General features: G+C 46.6%; 1 protein-coding gene across 1 annotated transcript in view; it reads right to left on the bottom strand.

Moving 5' to 3' along the window:
• The window catches only part of VAV2 (vav guanine nucleotide exchange factor 2), a 310,317-nt gene that overhangs the window by 5,338 nt on the left and 290,709 nt on the right, over positions 1-14,270 (bottom strand). Inside the window, exons 19-27 of the mRNA XM_077836255.1 lie at positions 10,806-10,894; positions 9,518-9,534; positions 8,779-8,800; positions 6,910-7,037; positions 6,587-6,661; positions 4,141-4,193; positions 2,221-2,337; positions 930-1,017; positions 703-826 (exon numbers count right to left, since the gene is read on the bottom strand). Of these exons, the coding sequence (XP_077692381.1) occupies positions 703-826; positions 930-1,017; positions 2,221-2,337; positions 4,141-4,193; positions 6,587-6,661; positions 6,910-7,037; positions 8,779-8,800; positions 9,518-9,534; positions 10,806-10,894 (713 nt within the window). The remainder of the gene's footprint in view (positions 1-702; positions 827-929; positions 1,018-2,220; positions 2,338-4,140; positions 4,194-6,586; positions 6,662-6,909; positions 7,038-8,778; positions 8,801-9,517; positions 9,535-10,805; positions 10,895-14,270) is intronic.

A 14,270-nucleotide genomic window follows, 5' to 3' on the forward strand; every position in this document is an offset into this window, starting at 1 on the left:
ATTTCTCACACTGCAGTTGTTGACCTCAGAGATGTTTTGACACAGGACAATTACACTCTTTATAGCAATATGGGCCTGATCCTGTCACATGCTAAGCACTCTCCACTCCTCACCTCAGCTTACGCGTGCTTTTTATCTTGCAAAACTGTGGCCAGATCATTATCCTAAAGGGTTTGGAAAAGCGGTGGAGGGATGACTCACAGGAACACCTTCCCCCACAAAAGAGTCACAGACAATAAAGGAATCATGTTTGAAACAAGAAATCAAAAGCAGTTAACAAAGACCAAAGAGAAACCCCCCAGCTGGGCTTTCCTAGGAGCCTGGCCTTCTTAAAGGCAAACTCCCCACAAATGCCTCCCATGCAACCAATCCAAGAGCCCTTCCTCTCAGCATCCAGGGGGGAGAGATGGACGTTGAGCTTGCACTCATGCACTTGACAAGGAACCTGGCTAGTTCAGACTCAGGGTCATGGGTTCAAATCCCATACTGGGCACATTTCTTTCCAGAGGTCAGGCTAAATGATCTCACAGTCCCTTCTGGCCTTAAAGCCTATGCACCCCCTTTGTTCGCTGGGAGACCAGATAGAGCTCCTACATCTATCACACAGGTATTTCTTAAAAGGGGAACCAGAGGGGTGGCTGTCCATGAAATATCTGGGCTGTTGTAGATGCAATTCACCGTCCTAGGTACGCTGGGTTTTACCTGGGGAGCGAGTGAAGGATCTGGAGGTAGAACGTTCTCGGGATTTATATGGATATTTTAACGTTGTATCCAGCTGTTTAAAGCTCTCCTTCAGAGAGTGGGCCTGGTAGTATTCGACCAATTCCTAGAGAGAACACACCGAGTACATGTGATCACCGACAGGGCTAAGCGTGGCTCCGGAAAAGCAAGTCACGCGCACAGTGAGAAAAGCAGATTCAAAAACGTACCAAAAGGCTTTCAAATTTTTTGGCTTCTGTGATGTGAATCCAGTTGTCTTTCTCCACCACCTTAATGTGCTTGACTTCCTCGTTAAACCTGTGACAACAATCGTAGCCGGCACTTCAGAAACACTCCGACCCTTATCTGTCAGCTTCTGTCCTGCCGTGTATTAGCATGTAGCACTCTGCCTCCTCCCAACGCTCTGTGACCATCACCCGCGTGGCTCAACCCCCCGGCAGGTGCATCAGCCTTATCCCTTTCCCAGATGGCGAATCGAAAGCACAGGTGTTCAGTGACCAAGGGAACCGGTGTCAGAGCTGGGAAAAGAACTCAGCGGTCGAGCTGGGTGCAGTGTTTATGGCGAACAATCTATTTGCCAAAAAGTGCAGTGCTGGGCGACCCAGAACTATTCATGAATTTGCCAAACAGTTTCAGCCCCAACAAAATTTTCTGGCGTCATTCAGGAAACGGCCAGAGGAGGTGGGAATTGTGGTCGTGCTGCCTCCCTTATCGTTTTTAGCCCAGCGGTTAGAGCACCCACCGGGCATGTGGACGACCCAGGTTCAGTTCTCCCCTCCGTCGGATGTGGAGCAGGGATTTGAAAGTGGGCGTCGTTCACTGCAGGAGATGCTCTAGCCAATGGGCTACGGGATATGCTAAAGCGAGTCTCTCTTGTTGAAGCTGTTCCGTTACGTATAAATAATTAAATGAGAGACAGCATGTAGTGCCCTGGTGCCTTACCAACCACTCTGAATGTTCACGATACGCCAGATTAACCTGGTGGCTACACAGCAGCATGCCAGAGCCCTCAACGGGGCCTTTACTTTAAAGGCCAATACTTTAATAATCCGGAAATCCTCACGTTTAAACAGTCCAGTACCAATCTCTAACCAGCACTTCGTCTGTGTGCGCTCTTTTACTTCACAGGGGTTGCTTACGGGGAACCTCCACAAAGCCAAACCCAGCAAGACCTAGACTATCTCGTCCTACAAATGGGCACCTGTACTAACGAGTCTTAAAACATAGGACTCCAAGTCAGGTAGATCAGTGGGACGGCACTTGACATTTCAAATCTGAAAGGGAAAAGGAAGCGTTTTCTGTAGACAGCTTACCTGATGTCTAAGGCAATCAGGCTGTCATTAAAATCACAAGCTTTCCTCCAGTGCAGAACCAGAGGAGAGTATAGCTTATCGGTCCAGCATGGTCAATTTCACACCCCGGAGACACCAGCTGTTACCCAGCAGTCACTTACCACCTTGTCTGAGCTCCATTAACATAAGCACGCATTGCTATACTCACTTAATACTGATGGCAAAGCGCTCGGCCTCCGCTGGTCTCTCTCGAATCAGGTACGTCCCGCTGGCATGCGACTTCAGCAGGTTGTCTGTCTGTTGCCTCTCCATGTTCCCTGCAAACCTAAAGGAACACTCCCCATTAGGTGCTGAGATCACAGAGCGGCCAACTACTGACTGTAGGTTTGGCTGACAAGGCTCTGTCTGGTAACACAGGATTTCTACTGCATTTTGAATTGGGCCAGGGTCAAAACGTCTACAATCATCCCTCCTGACTGGTGCAGCTCCCTAACTGGCAGGTAACAGGGACCAATCAATTACCTTTCCTGGCTATTGCATGAGCCCACAAGCCACACATTACACCAACAGCTGTTGGGTTTTTTTAAAATAAGCTCATGCGGACTTTACAGTCACTGGTTATCTCCTGATCTTCCCCACAGAGCATCCTGGATGGCAACACGCTCCAAAGATGAGCAGCCTGCTTGCTGATACCAGGCACAGACATACCATGTCACCCTGACACAGCACAGAACCGGAAGACCTAGCAGCAAGCCTTCTACAAGACCACTACAATCCGGTCCAATCCTGGGGGCACTTGCTGCCAAGTGTCAAGTGACCTGAATTCCCACCGTAGTCACTGGGAGCCCAGGGTCCTCAGCACTAGGGAGAGGTAGGAACAGAGCTGGGCCAGTGGTGAGAGCTTTTAAATCCTCAGCCTCCAAAAGTGTCTTCTTAAAAGGAAGCAATGACTATCAATACAGTTCATGTCAAACTCCTGTTTCCGGGAGCTAGAGCTAGCCATCTTCTAGGTCAGAGCCTCCCTGGGGGAGATTTTCAAAGCTACAAAGGCCGGTTTGGTACCCACCTTTCAATGGGAGTTGGGCACTGAACTCTCCTTTGACAATCTCCTCTGTTAGCTGGACAGCAGTAAGGACATTGACTGCGGTCAAGACGGACAAAAGATACCATCTTGGATGGGTGTGAAGCTCACAGCATGAGTACTCATGGGGGGACTTCCTTGATTTGCCAGGTTATCCAGGCATGCAGGTAATTTTAATTTATGGGGTTTTTTATATTAATATTTGAAAATAAGTTTTAACAAAAAAATCCATTTTTAAAGGTCAGGAGAGGGAAGGGTGATTAAGAGAGAAAGGGGGTCTGATCAAACCCTTTATAAGTAGGCAAAAAAGTGACCAGAGATACTTAAATGGAAAGTAACTGCTTTGCAAGTTAAGAGAAAAGATTTAATGGTGCAGAGGGCAGCCCCTTCCCGTCTTTGAAGTCTTTTGCTTTTATACTGTTCCTAGAGAGCCACCTTGATTGGGAATGAGTCCCAAGGTGCACAGATTTCAATGAAAAACTTCTTGGGGTTGTTGGACTCATGAAAGTAAAGAACGGATACCAATGGACAGAACAAGAGGGAAGGGCAAGTGAAGAGCAAGCTTCTCCTGCAAAGATCTGCCAATGCCCTACACTAACTTCCAACATCCTTCTCCTGAGCAGGGACCTGCCAGCCCAGCCAAATCCTCAGCAGGCAAAGTAGAAAGAGATCAACAAATGCATTTCCCATCTGTGCTCTGATCCAAAGCCCACTGCAGTCCATGTAAAAGGAGTCCCATTGATTTCAACTGGTGTTGGATCAGCCTCTGAAGTCGGCATTCAAACTCAAGTCTTCGGAATGGAAATGCTAATGCACCAACTGACGATGTACAGGAGCCCTGAGACTTTCAGGCAAATAGGGCTAAAATGGCATAGTCAGTGGACGGGAGGACAGGAGGGAGGATGAGGGGAGCTTCCAAAGTGCATTTATAATTTATCCCATAGCGGATTTGTGACAAAGTAATGGAATTAAAGGGTAACGCCAATCCATCTTTATGTCTGTAGTAAAGCATTTCTATCAGAACGTCTCATTTAATGACTGACTCACCAAGGGTACGCTGTGTAGTCTATTTCTCTCGAAGGAGGCCGGCTGATGGGAGCCTAGAGCAAAGAGAACACTGCTTATTACTGTGGGGCGCAGATCCTGATTAGGTTATAGATCGTCTCGGAGACGCTCCTCCATACAGGAGCGTTTTTATGTGCCAAGCATTTTATGTGTTATTGGCCTCAGAGTCAGAGGAAGAGGGTTATAATCAACTGCTTCTCTCGTTGGCACACACACGCAAACCAGCTGTGCCAAGTGCATTGGGTATTTTGATTTATCTGACCCGTTTGCGGTCTACGTGAGGCGACACGCTGCAGTGAAAAGCAGGCTGCGTTCATGCTGCGGTGGGGTGTTATACGAGACAGGTTCCAGCAGGGAGACACTGCGCTGCTTGGGCAGGTAGAGACCATGCAGGGCAGGACTTTGGAGCTGTGCTCTGGCTCCGCTCCAGCTCCAGGCAAAAACCTGCAGCTCCACTGCTCCGGAGCTGCTCCGGGCTCCACTCCAAAGCCCTGGTGCAGGGTACCTACCCTAAGGTTTTGGCGTGTCTTTGCTCCACTCAACTAAGCAGGGGCTTGCTGCCCACACTGCTATTTATACCCATGCTAGGGGGGCATGCAATACATGCCCCCCGTAAGTGTAGACATAGCCTAAAAGTAATTAAAAGCTTTTAAAACTTGTCAACAACCAACCACCACTTAGCTTCTCTCAAGTGCAATTTCAAAGCACCTGACAGTGCTGGGTCAGCATTATCCCTAAGCTGCAGATGGAAAAATCAGGGCCCACAGAGGTAAGCAAGCTTGCTCAAGGTCATGCAACAAGCTAGGGGTGATGCTAAGAAGAGAACCCAGATCTTCTAGACTCCCAGAGTACGGCAGTGCCCTATCCACTGGACCATGCTGCATTGCCCGCTGGCTGAAAACATCTTTCCCTTCACAGCCCCCAACCCGTTTTTATTTCTGTTAATGTTTTGGGACAATCTTTTTCTTAGTCCAAGCACAAATGTAAGGCAGTGGGGGGCAGATGCACCAGAAGTTATCCCCGACCAACACTGGCCCCATGGCAGCACGGCTTGTGGTCTAAAGATTATACAAATAGCCCCACAAGCCAGCAGGCCAGGAAGTTGGCATCTGGGTCATACCGTGGCCAAGCACATCACCCAAGCAGACTAAAAGCCTGAATAGGAAGAATGCATTTACTACAGTACTAAAGATATGTTAGTACTAAAGTAATATGTTATACGGGGCTTGGGCATACTTCCCTAAAATGTGCCAGAACAGGTGCAGAGAATGAGCATGGCTGAGTTGGGCGGTGGGGTTTGTGAATGAAGACAGCAGATTTGGAAAGAAGCCCAGGTTGGAAAATTAGGCACTGACTTCTGGCTGTCACACATCTCTGTGCTAAAGCACTTGTTAAAATGCAATTTAACAGAATGCAGAAGTTAAAGGTGCAAGGGCAAGGAACCAGGTAATTGCAAATAGGAGTGAGGGAAGAGTGTGCTAAGGGAGAAGTGAAGTGCGTGTTACACTAAGGACAGCACACAATAAGCATGGGACGTCTGCAATGGCTGTGCAGCGTGAGTAGAGAATTCACTTACTCAGGAGACTCATTTACTCTAAGGGCCCAAAGTTCACAGGAGTTAATGGAAAGATCAAGCCCCTAAACCCAGTATGGGTCAAATTTAGGGTTTAGGGCTGGACTGAAGAATACCAGGCTCCTCTTATTGGGTACATGCTAATGATCTACATTCCTCCAGTCCTTTCATAACTGCTAGCAAATGGTTCACATGCACTGGCTCAGTTTCGGTTAATTGGGAGAAAATGGACAATTAAATTAATAGATAGGACTTCATTTGGTTACACATTAACACAACCACACAACACATTAGAGATCTTCAAGACAGGGCCACTATTAAGGTACAAAGCACCACCTAAGGTAATTCTTTTAGCCTGATAAATAACCATGGCTGTGTCCCTTTAAGTGAAATAATTTGCAGACTACATCTAGTGTTCCTGGCTGACCTTGAGCCTCCTTCAGAAATCTCCCCCAACACATTCTTCAGTCCTCCATGACTGAGCCAGGCCTGCAGGCAAAACTCACACTGCTATAGTCTCTTCTAGGCCTAGCTGGAGGTCCCAGACAAAGCAGCGTGTGAAGTTACACTCTGGAGAAAGGCATCTGTCCAAGCCAGCACCATGTGATGAACTTTCCCATTTTAAGCATAAATATTCACCCATCTCAAACAAAATCCCGACAGCAAGGAAGACAGTTCCCAATTGTGGCTTACACCAGTGACATCCAGAGTGACTCCAATAAGCAGAGATACTCCAGCTGGATGCCGGTGTACAGCCCATGATTTAAGATGTCTTGCTTTAGGAGATGGGCCACAAGCCAAACCCCCAAACCAAGCTTGGAGGTGTTAGGCTCAGATCTGTTTTTATGCACTTACCCTAGCGTCCACAGGACAGGGCTTCACCGATGAACTGGGAAAATAACCAGACTTCTTTGTCTGTATTAACCTCCCCTGTAAATAAAGATTAACGTCAGCACTGTGCCAAAGAAATTTGATTCTTTGCTCCAGTTTCGGAGAACTGCATATGTTATATCTGCCTGCCACAAGCTGAAAATATGCCTCAGAGAATTTATTTGGATGATGGCTTGCAAACTCCAGTGAATAAAAGTGCAACGGGGGAAATAAGTAAGAACTTTACAACTAGCCAGTAGCCTCTGCATAAGGACTTCTGAACATTTCCAAAGAACAGCTTCACTCACTTCCCACCACTGTGAGTCCGGGTCCCCTCTTAGCAGTTCTATTATGTCCCCAGTCTGAAACGTTAACACTGGCTTTCCTGGGTGAGCTGGGTTGCCATGGTAATTCTGAACTGCCACCATTTTAGGACCTAGAAAGAGGAGGGAAGACAACAAGACCATTGTTACGACAACACCATCCTGTGAGCTACTAACCCAGAGAACATTAGCGGTCAGGATTTACTGGTGTAGCTCATTCATGCACATGGCATGGCGCCTCGATTTGCTCAAGCTAAAGGGTTAACATGAGAGAGTCTGGCAAGTAAAACATTGGGGGCAGATAACGATGGGCCAAACTGAACCCCAGCTCCAAACTCGGAGCAAAAGATGGCACCTGTCTTGGAACCTTGTAATCTCAGTCAGGCTTTAGTTGGGCAGCAACAAGCCACTCGCGAATCATCACAGGCTGAGTGACACAGACTGGGATTTCTGAGGGGACAAGGATTTAGGCAGCCAACTCCCAGTGAATTTTGATGGGATTTGGGACTGACATTCTCAGCCAGTAGCCATCTGTGCTGTGAATGATCATATGTTAAATATTCCTCCCCTGCCGCACTCAACTGACAATATTTATCTTAGCACCCTTTTTTTCAACTGCTTTTACCTCCCCCTCGCCCCAGCTAATGGGAGCAACATGCTCGTGCTCAAAATGTTCATGTCGCCAGCTTGGATTAAGAGGACTTTTCCCCTTGGACATGCTTTCCTTTAAGCGAAAGAGGCACAAAAGGGAGGTGTGTCTTTTCTTGCAAGCTGGGGCATTCAGGACTATCTCAGGGCCCTGATCTGCATTAATCTTGAACAAGGGAAAATGTAACAGGGACCAGAGTGAATAATGATACTGACAGAAGATAACATCAGGAGCTACAGAGTGAGTTATCACAACCTCAATACAACCACACTTATACAGCCCTCACTGCCAGAGAATCTGAGCACCTCCCAGTCTTTCATGTATTTATCTTCACAATCCCTGGGAGACTGGGCAGCGCTGTTGTCCCCATGATACACATGGGAACTGAGAGGCAGCTAAGTGACTGGCCCAAGGCCACACAGCAAGTCTGTGGTGGAAGAGTGACTTGAGCCTGGGTCTCACAAGTCCTAAGCTAGTGCTCAAACCATTGGACCATCCTCCTCTATCTCCACCATAACTGTGAGGGCACATGCCTGTGAGCAGAATGAGGGTTACCCCAGTCTCCTGGCTTCTTAAGGTTTGTCTACATAAGAAACTTTTGCTGCTTTAAATATGGCTACGCCCACCCTTAAAGTGCTACAACTATGCTTCAGTGTAGACACTTACTACAGCAACGGGCGGGGTTCTCCCATCACTCTAGTTAATCCAACTCCCTGAGAAGCGGTAGTTAGGATGACGGAAGAATTCTTCCCAACGACCTAGTGCTGTCTACAATGGAGGTAGGTCAGCTTAATTACATCTCTCAGGGATGTGGATTTTTCACACCCCGAGAGATGTAGCTCTGCCGATGTAACTTTTCAGTGTAGACCAGCCCTATACTGGTACTGTTAAAGCAGCAAAAAACAAAAAACAAACACCACGCCCCACCCTTAGTGTGGATGTAGTTATACTGGTATAAGAGTGCTTAAACTGGTATAAGGCACCTTCATGCTAGTATAAGTGTAGGGTTTTAGTGGCATAACTATGTTGGCAAAAAATCACCCCCCCAACCAACATAGTTGTACCAGTATAACTTAAGTGTAGACCAGGCTTTAGGTGCAAACACTGTATGACAGCCCCTTCCAAAATTTGCCTTTATCAACCACTTTGAACCAGTGCTGCCTCCCCTACTTTACCCATTGACAAAACACCAACACCGCCCTTACCAGGTCCTGTATTTAATGAGTCCTGCAAAGACAGAAAACAGTTTATGGTCAATAAAACTTATAGCAACTGAATGTATTTAAAGATAAAATAAGACACCCTGAAGTACCATAGTAACCTCTGCTCTTGCTCTGATTACCACAAAGCTCCCTGTGCAGTTACTACTGGATTCAATTTTTTCCTAAGGCAAGGGGCATATCATGCTATATCTACCCATAATTCTTCACTTTAGGGACAGGAAGTTTTCCATTCTCTGTATGAGGAACCTTCACAATTTAGCAGGGGAAATACTGGGGTGAAAATTTATCCTGCTGCCCAAGTTCTCCATCTATGATAGTTCCGAATGCAGAGTCATTATAGCATTGAGAGTCAGCACATCGGACAGTGATCACCACAGATGACAGGCCAGACCCATGTGGAACAGGCCAATTCTGGTCTAAAATAAAGGACATCTGTTACCAGCACTTATTCTGTGAGGTGCTCAGATCCCCAAAATCCCACTGAAGTGAAAGGAAGTTGGGGGTGATCAGCTCCTTGTAGGATCAGGTTCTTAGGATGATGCAACATGGATATTACCCGAAGTAACATTTGCAGTGGAGGCTGGGGGCCCTCCCCAAGGCCCATGTTCCCTCCAGCGCTAGTTGAAAGCTCACAGCTGTAATTCAATCTGGACTAGTGAAACACAGATGCCCCCACAGCCCCTACCTGACAGGGAGTTAGGAGGGAATGAAACAAACGTACCTGGTCCGCTGGAGAGCCTGAAAATAAATGTTAAAATAATTGGTTAAATTTAGGGGGAAACAACCCTCTGTTTTGCACTTCCCTCTACTCCATAGCATAACTCATCATCTTGAGAGAAGGGACCAAAAGTGAGGCACTACAGACTTGCTCCAACACCCACTGAAGTCAGTAGGAACCTTTCCATCCACCTCACTGGGATGTGGATCAGGCCCCAAATCACACCCAGCTCCACCAACGCACCTCAGGCCTGCAAACAACTCTTTGGTAACAAACACATCCTGAGCCGTGCCCTACGGATTTGTGCCCGGCTGCGTGTGTGGTGGGGGCTTGGGGGGTGAGAGAGAAAGAGCATTGTGTGGTTATATTGCCCAAATGCCCGTTAGAAATTAGACGAAGAACTGCATCCCCACCAACCACCACATCAGAGCAGTTGCAGATGTAAAGATAGTACCCCATGGAGCCATCTACTGACAGCCTATTTGTTTGTCTCCATTACACACACACATTCTGTCTCTCACCTCCTTCCCCCTACCCACTTAGGGGGTCTGATGAAATTTTCCTTCATTGTTGTCCTTTTTCCTATCCTTGTTGCTATCTAAGCAGCAACACTTTCACCTTCACCTGGGGGGAAGAATACTTCCTCTTCTCAAGGAGACTGGTTTGACAAGACTTAGTCCAGAAGGGGTATTAAACAGTGCAGTAAATTACCTTCAGTTACCCCTTTGCCTCCCACAACCAGCAGCCCAACTCTGCGGCTTCCCAGTCAACATCTGTTCGGGTAGGAATCTCAAGATTGCTCCTGAATCGGATCTATATATCCTGTACTTCATGTCCTACTACAGTAAGTCTCTTCTAACATTAGCTTCAGCGAATCAGTCAGTTGGTTGCAAGATCCCACCCGATGCATGGTCGGGATTATTACGTATTTTTCCAACTTGCTCGCTGGCTTTATGGTCCTTTACTGTATTTTGAGTAGTCCCCTGAAATATATGTATATTTACTATGGGGGACTACTTGAAATAGTCAGAATACACATATACACATTCATATATACATATACACGCATACATATACATATACGTACACAGACACACACAAGAGCTACACACAGCAAGTTACCATACTAGGAAGAGGATGGAAAGCTCTTTAAAAAATTTCTTAACTAGTCAGAAATGGACATAAAACAGTGGATGACATTTAATGCTAAAAGGAAAACAACTTTTATCTATCAGTTCATTCATAAGAAGCCGAGCCCTTTTAAAAACAGCTAGAAGGTCAAAAGACTTACTGATCTTGCAGGGAGGAATAATTTCCAAGCATTCTTTATGAGCACCTGCTCCACATTTCATGCAAAGATAGCCCTGATAGAAAGTTCCTCTGTGAAAAGAGAAGTTGGAAATTTACGATTTTTCTTCATGACAGTCCCCTCCTTGATATTCCTCCCCAATTACCTGTTTGTTTTACTTCTTGCATGATAATTTATTCTGTTAACTTTTTACTATTTTTTTTGCTAGTGACTAACATATGTGAAAGGTGCCAGATGGGCAATCCTTCAGTGTATCCAACCTGCAGGAATAAGAGCACTAGGAAGGAAATGTGCCTCTACTCTGAGCTGGTAGGCTCTGCATCTGGGGAGATGATGGTAGCTCAGCCTTCTCCTTCATTCATTCCTCAGTTTCTCTGCTGATGGTGGCCCATGTGGGTGTATCTGTGCCAACAACAATCGTGACTTTTGCAACGTGGGAATGTGTCCCCTAGGAAGCGGACTGAAACCAACAGCTCATTTCATGTCAGGGCCCCGGATTCATCAGATGGTAACCTGCAGTCACCTCTAATCTGGAGCTTCACTTAGCAGTGAGTAGACTCCATATTCCTTTACCATCCCTGCAAGCTATTCACCTACGAAAGCTACACCCTTATGGAAGGCCAAACACCACCTGATGAAAGCCAAAAGTCAACACTTGAGCTTGCTGTATATCTGCAGAAGGCTGTACAGCTGAGGTCATAATGTTGGGCTAAAATCTCAGCCATTTTCAAGCAGAGAAGGTCACATTCATTCAATAAAAAAAAAAAGGAGTACTTGTGGCACCTTAGAGACTCACCAATTTATTTGAGCATAAGCTTTCGTGAGCTACAGCTCACTTCATCGGATGCATACTGATGTATGCTGTAGCTCACGAAAGCTTATGCTCAAATAAATTGGTGAGTCTCTAAGGTGCCACAAGTACTCCTTTTCTTTTTGCGAATACAGACTAACACGGCTGTTACTCTGAAACCATTCATTCAATAAAAACTTTCATTGAGCCTCAAATCCCAGCAATAAGTACTGGTGTTTTTGTGCAGTGAAGGATTAAGAAAAGGTATCAAATCAGTCAGTGGGAACACACGAACAAACGGGAGGAGAGCGTATCATCTGTGTTTAAAAAGAACCAGACTCTCCTACAGTGTTAATATAGACAAACCTACACTGGGCAGGAAGTTATACTGCCAGTGATGGGTATCACACTGAAGGGAGGATGTATCTCTGGTGTAGTTAAACTCCGTAAGAAATGTGCTCCATTTATCAGACTCCTGGGATTTATTCCCAGCTCTGCCACTTGACTTTAGGTAAATCACTTAACCTCCCTGTGCCTCAGTTTACATATCTGTGAAGTGGGGATAATAGGATTTATCCAACCTCAGGAGGCAGAGATGGAGAGGTGGTTTTTGAAATCTAATTGCTTGTGATGTGCTTTCAAATTCCCCCTATGAAATATGCAGTATAAGCGCAAAGACCTATTACTAAATGATAGCCTGTCATTAGTTACCAGATCATGAGCTTGCAGGACTGTATGGCAAAAACCCACATGGATACAGTGTTTATTTGAATGCTGATTGGTTTAGCTATTAAATGTTATTGATGTTCCAACCAATCCCATAAGATTGCCCATGGAGAGGTTCTCAGAATAGCATATACAGACCAACAGTGATAATTCAGACAATTCTATATGCACAAGAAGTTTCTTAATGCAACATTTGTTGAGCTAATGATAAATTTCATTTGCAATTGGGTAGGCCAGGCAACAAGCAGTCCCCCTGGGCAGGTTATAGCTTCAGCGTGTGGTCCTTGCATGCAAGATTTATCTATAGCCTCAGGCCAGCAATTCTTGCTCCTTGCTGAAATTCTGCAATGATGCATAAAGGATTCTGTTTCCTGTCAAATGGCCAAATACTTATACCTGCTTTCCCAGAGCAATGGGGCAGGGGCATGGACTTATAACTCCTATAGCTACTAGGCCATCCTGATCATTAGGGTCATTTATGCGATACAGCAGAGGTGAGCTGGAAGTCTGGGAGTTAGGTGTGAACTGAGAGCAGAGGAAAGGAAAAGAGGGAATAAAAAAAGACAAACCCATTTTAGATGTTGAAAACATCTAGCCAGAAGTATGAATTTTAAGTTACAAAGAGCTCACACATGACAGTTTCCCATTATTGTGTCCCCGTGAAATGTCTGTTGGATCAGTGGTTCTCAACCAGGGGTCCGGGGCCCCCTGGGGAGCTGTGAGCAGGTTTCAGGGGGGCCACCAAGCAGGGCCAGCGTTAGACTCGCGGGCCCAGGGAAGAAAGCCGAAGCCCCACCACAAGGGGCCGAAGTCCGGGGCCCTGAGCCCCGCCACCTGAGGCTGAAGCCGAACTTAGCTTCGCGGGGGGCCCCTGTGACGTGGGGCCCCAGGCAACTGCCCTGCTTCCCCCACCCCCCAACACCGGCTCTGGCTTTTACATGCAGAAAACTAGTTGTTGTGGCATAGGTGGGCCACAGAGTTTTATAGCATGTTGTGGGGGGGGCCTCAGAAAGAAAAAGGTTGAAAATCCCTGTGTTAGATAGTAGACCCTCTGTGTTTAATATGGAGTTCCCCAGAGGATGGAAGGCTACGCAGAATCCAGATCTGGGGATGGGGAAACAGTCAAGAAAACTCCTGGTTGCTCCCGTACTGGATCAGCCTGCCTGCGATGCTACAGCAGTGGGGTGTCAGGTCAGTGGGCTGCCCCCAACGTGAGAATACAGCCAGGCTTGGTGTGGATTAATGAGTTAAAACACAACCACAAGCCTGGAGAGCTGGAAGACGCCCATGGGCCCAACTGTTCCACACAGGGAGTGGCTGAGTGGTGTGACCGTGATACTGCAGAGCTAACATCCCGGTTGGTGACATGAGGGCATGGTTTGTGGAAGAGTATTAGGCTGGGATCCCCATTGACCTTCAACAGGTGTTGGGCACCTCACTGCCCACTGTGCCTTTGAAAATCTCCCCTTTTGTGGGCCAAAGTAAATGCGGAACAAAGATGGCTCCATCTTAGGGGCAGAGAGGGGAGTGGCAAATGTAGGACACCTGTCAGGTTAACACTGGGCAGGTGTGTGCATGAAATACCGATAAAACCACAGCCTGTTCCCACCCAAATTTGTTCTCCCGGGTCAGGGCGAAAGGGCCTATGGTGTGGGATTCTCTGCCACCATTTGCAGTATTGTTATCACAGCTAGAGCCCTACAATCATACGCTTGAAAAATAATGGAAAAACAGCAGCAGCAATGCAGATTCCAAATTCGCCATAGCCTGAAAGGCTCCAGCTGACAAACGGTAAGTCAGAGAATCTCAGATACCTAGCCCTTTCCAACTCACACATCTTTTCTCGACTGGGTAAAAGACCAGGGCAATAATGAATGAGCAATTACCCTTTTTTTTTTTTTTAAATAGACATGTTTTTTAAAAAAGTTTTT

The sequence above is a fragment of the Eretmochelys imbricata genome, chromosome 16, assembly GCF_965152235.1.
Source record: "Eretmochelys imbricata isolate rEreImb1 chromosome 16, rEreImb1.hap1, whole genome shotgun sequence".
Taxonomy (NCBI): domain Eukaryota; kingdom Metazoa; phylum Chordata; order Testudines; family Cheloniidae; genus Eretmochelys; species Eretmochelys imbricata.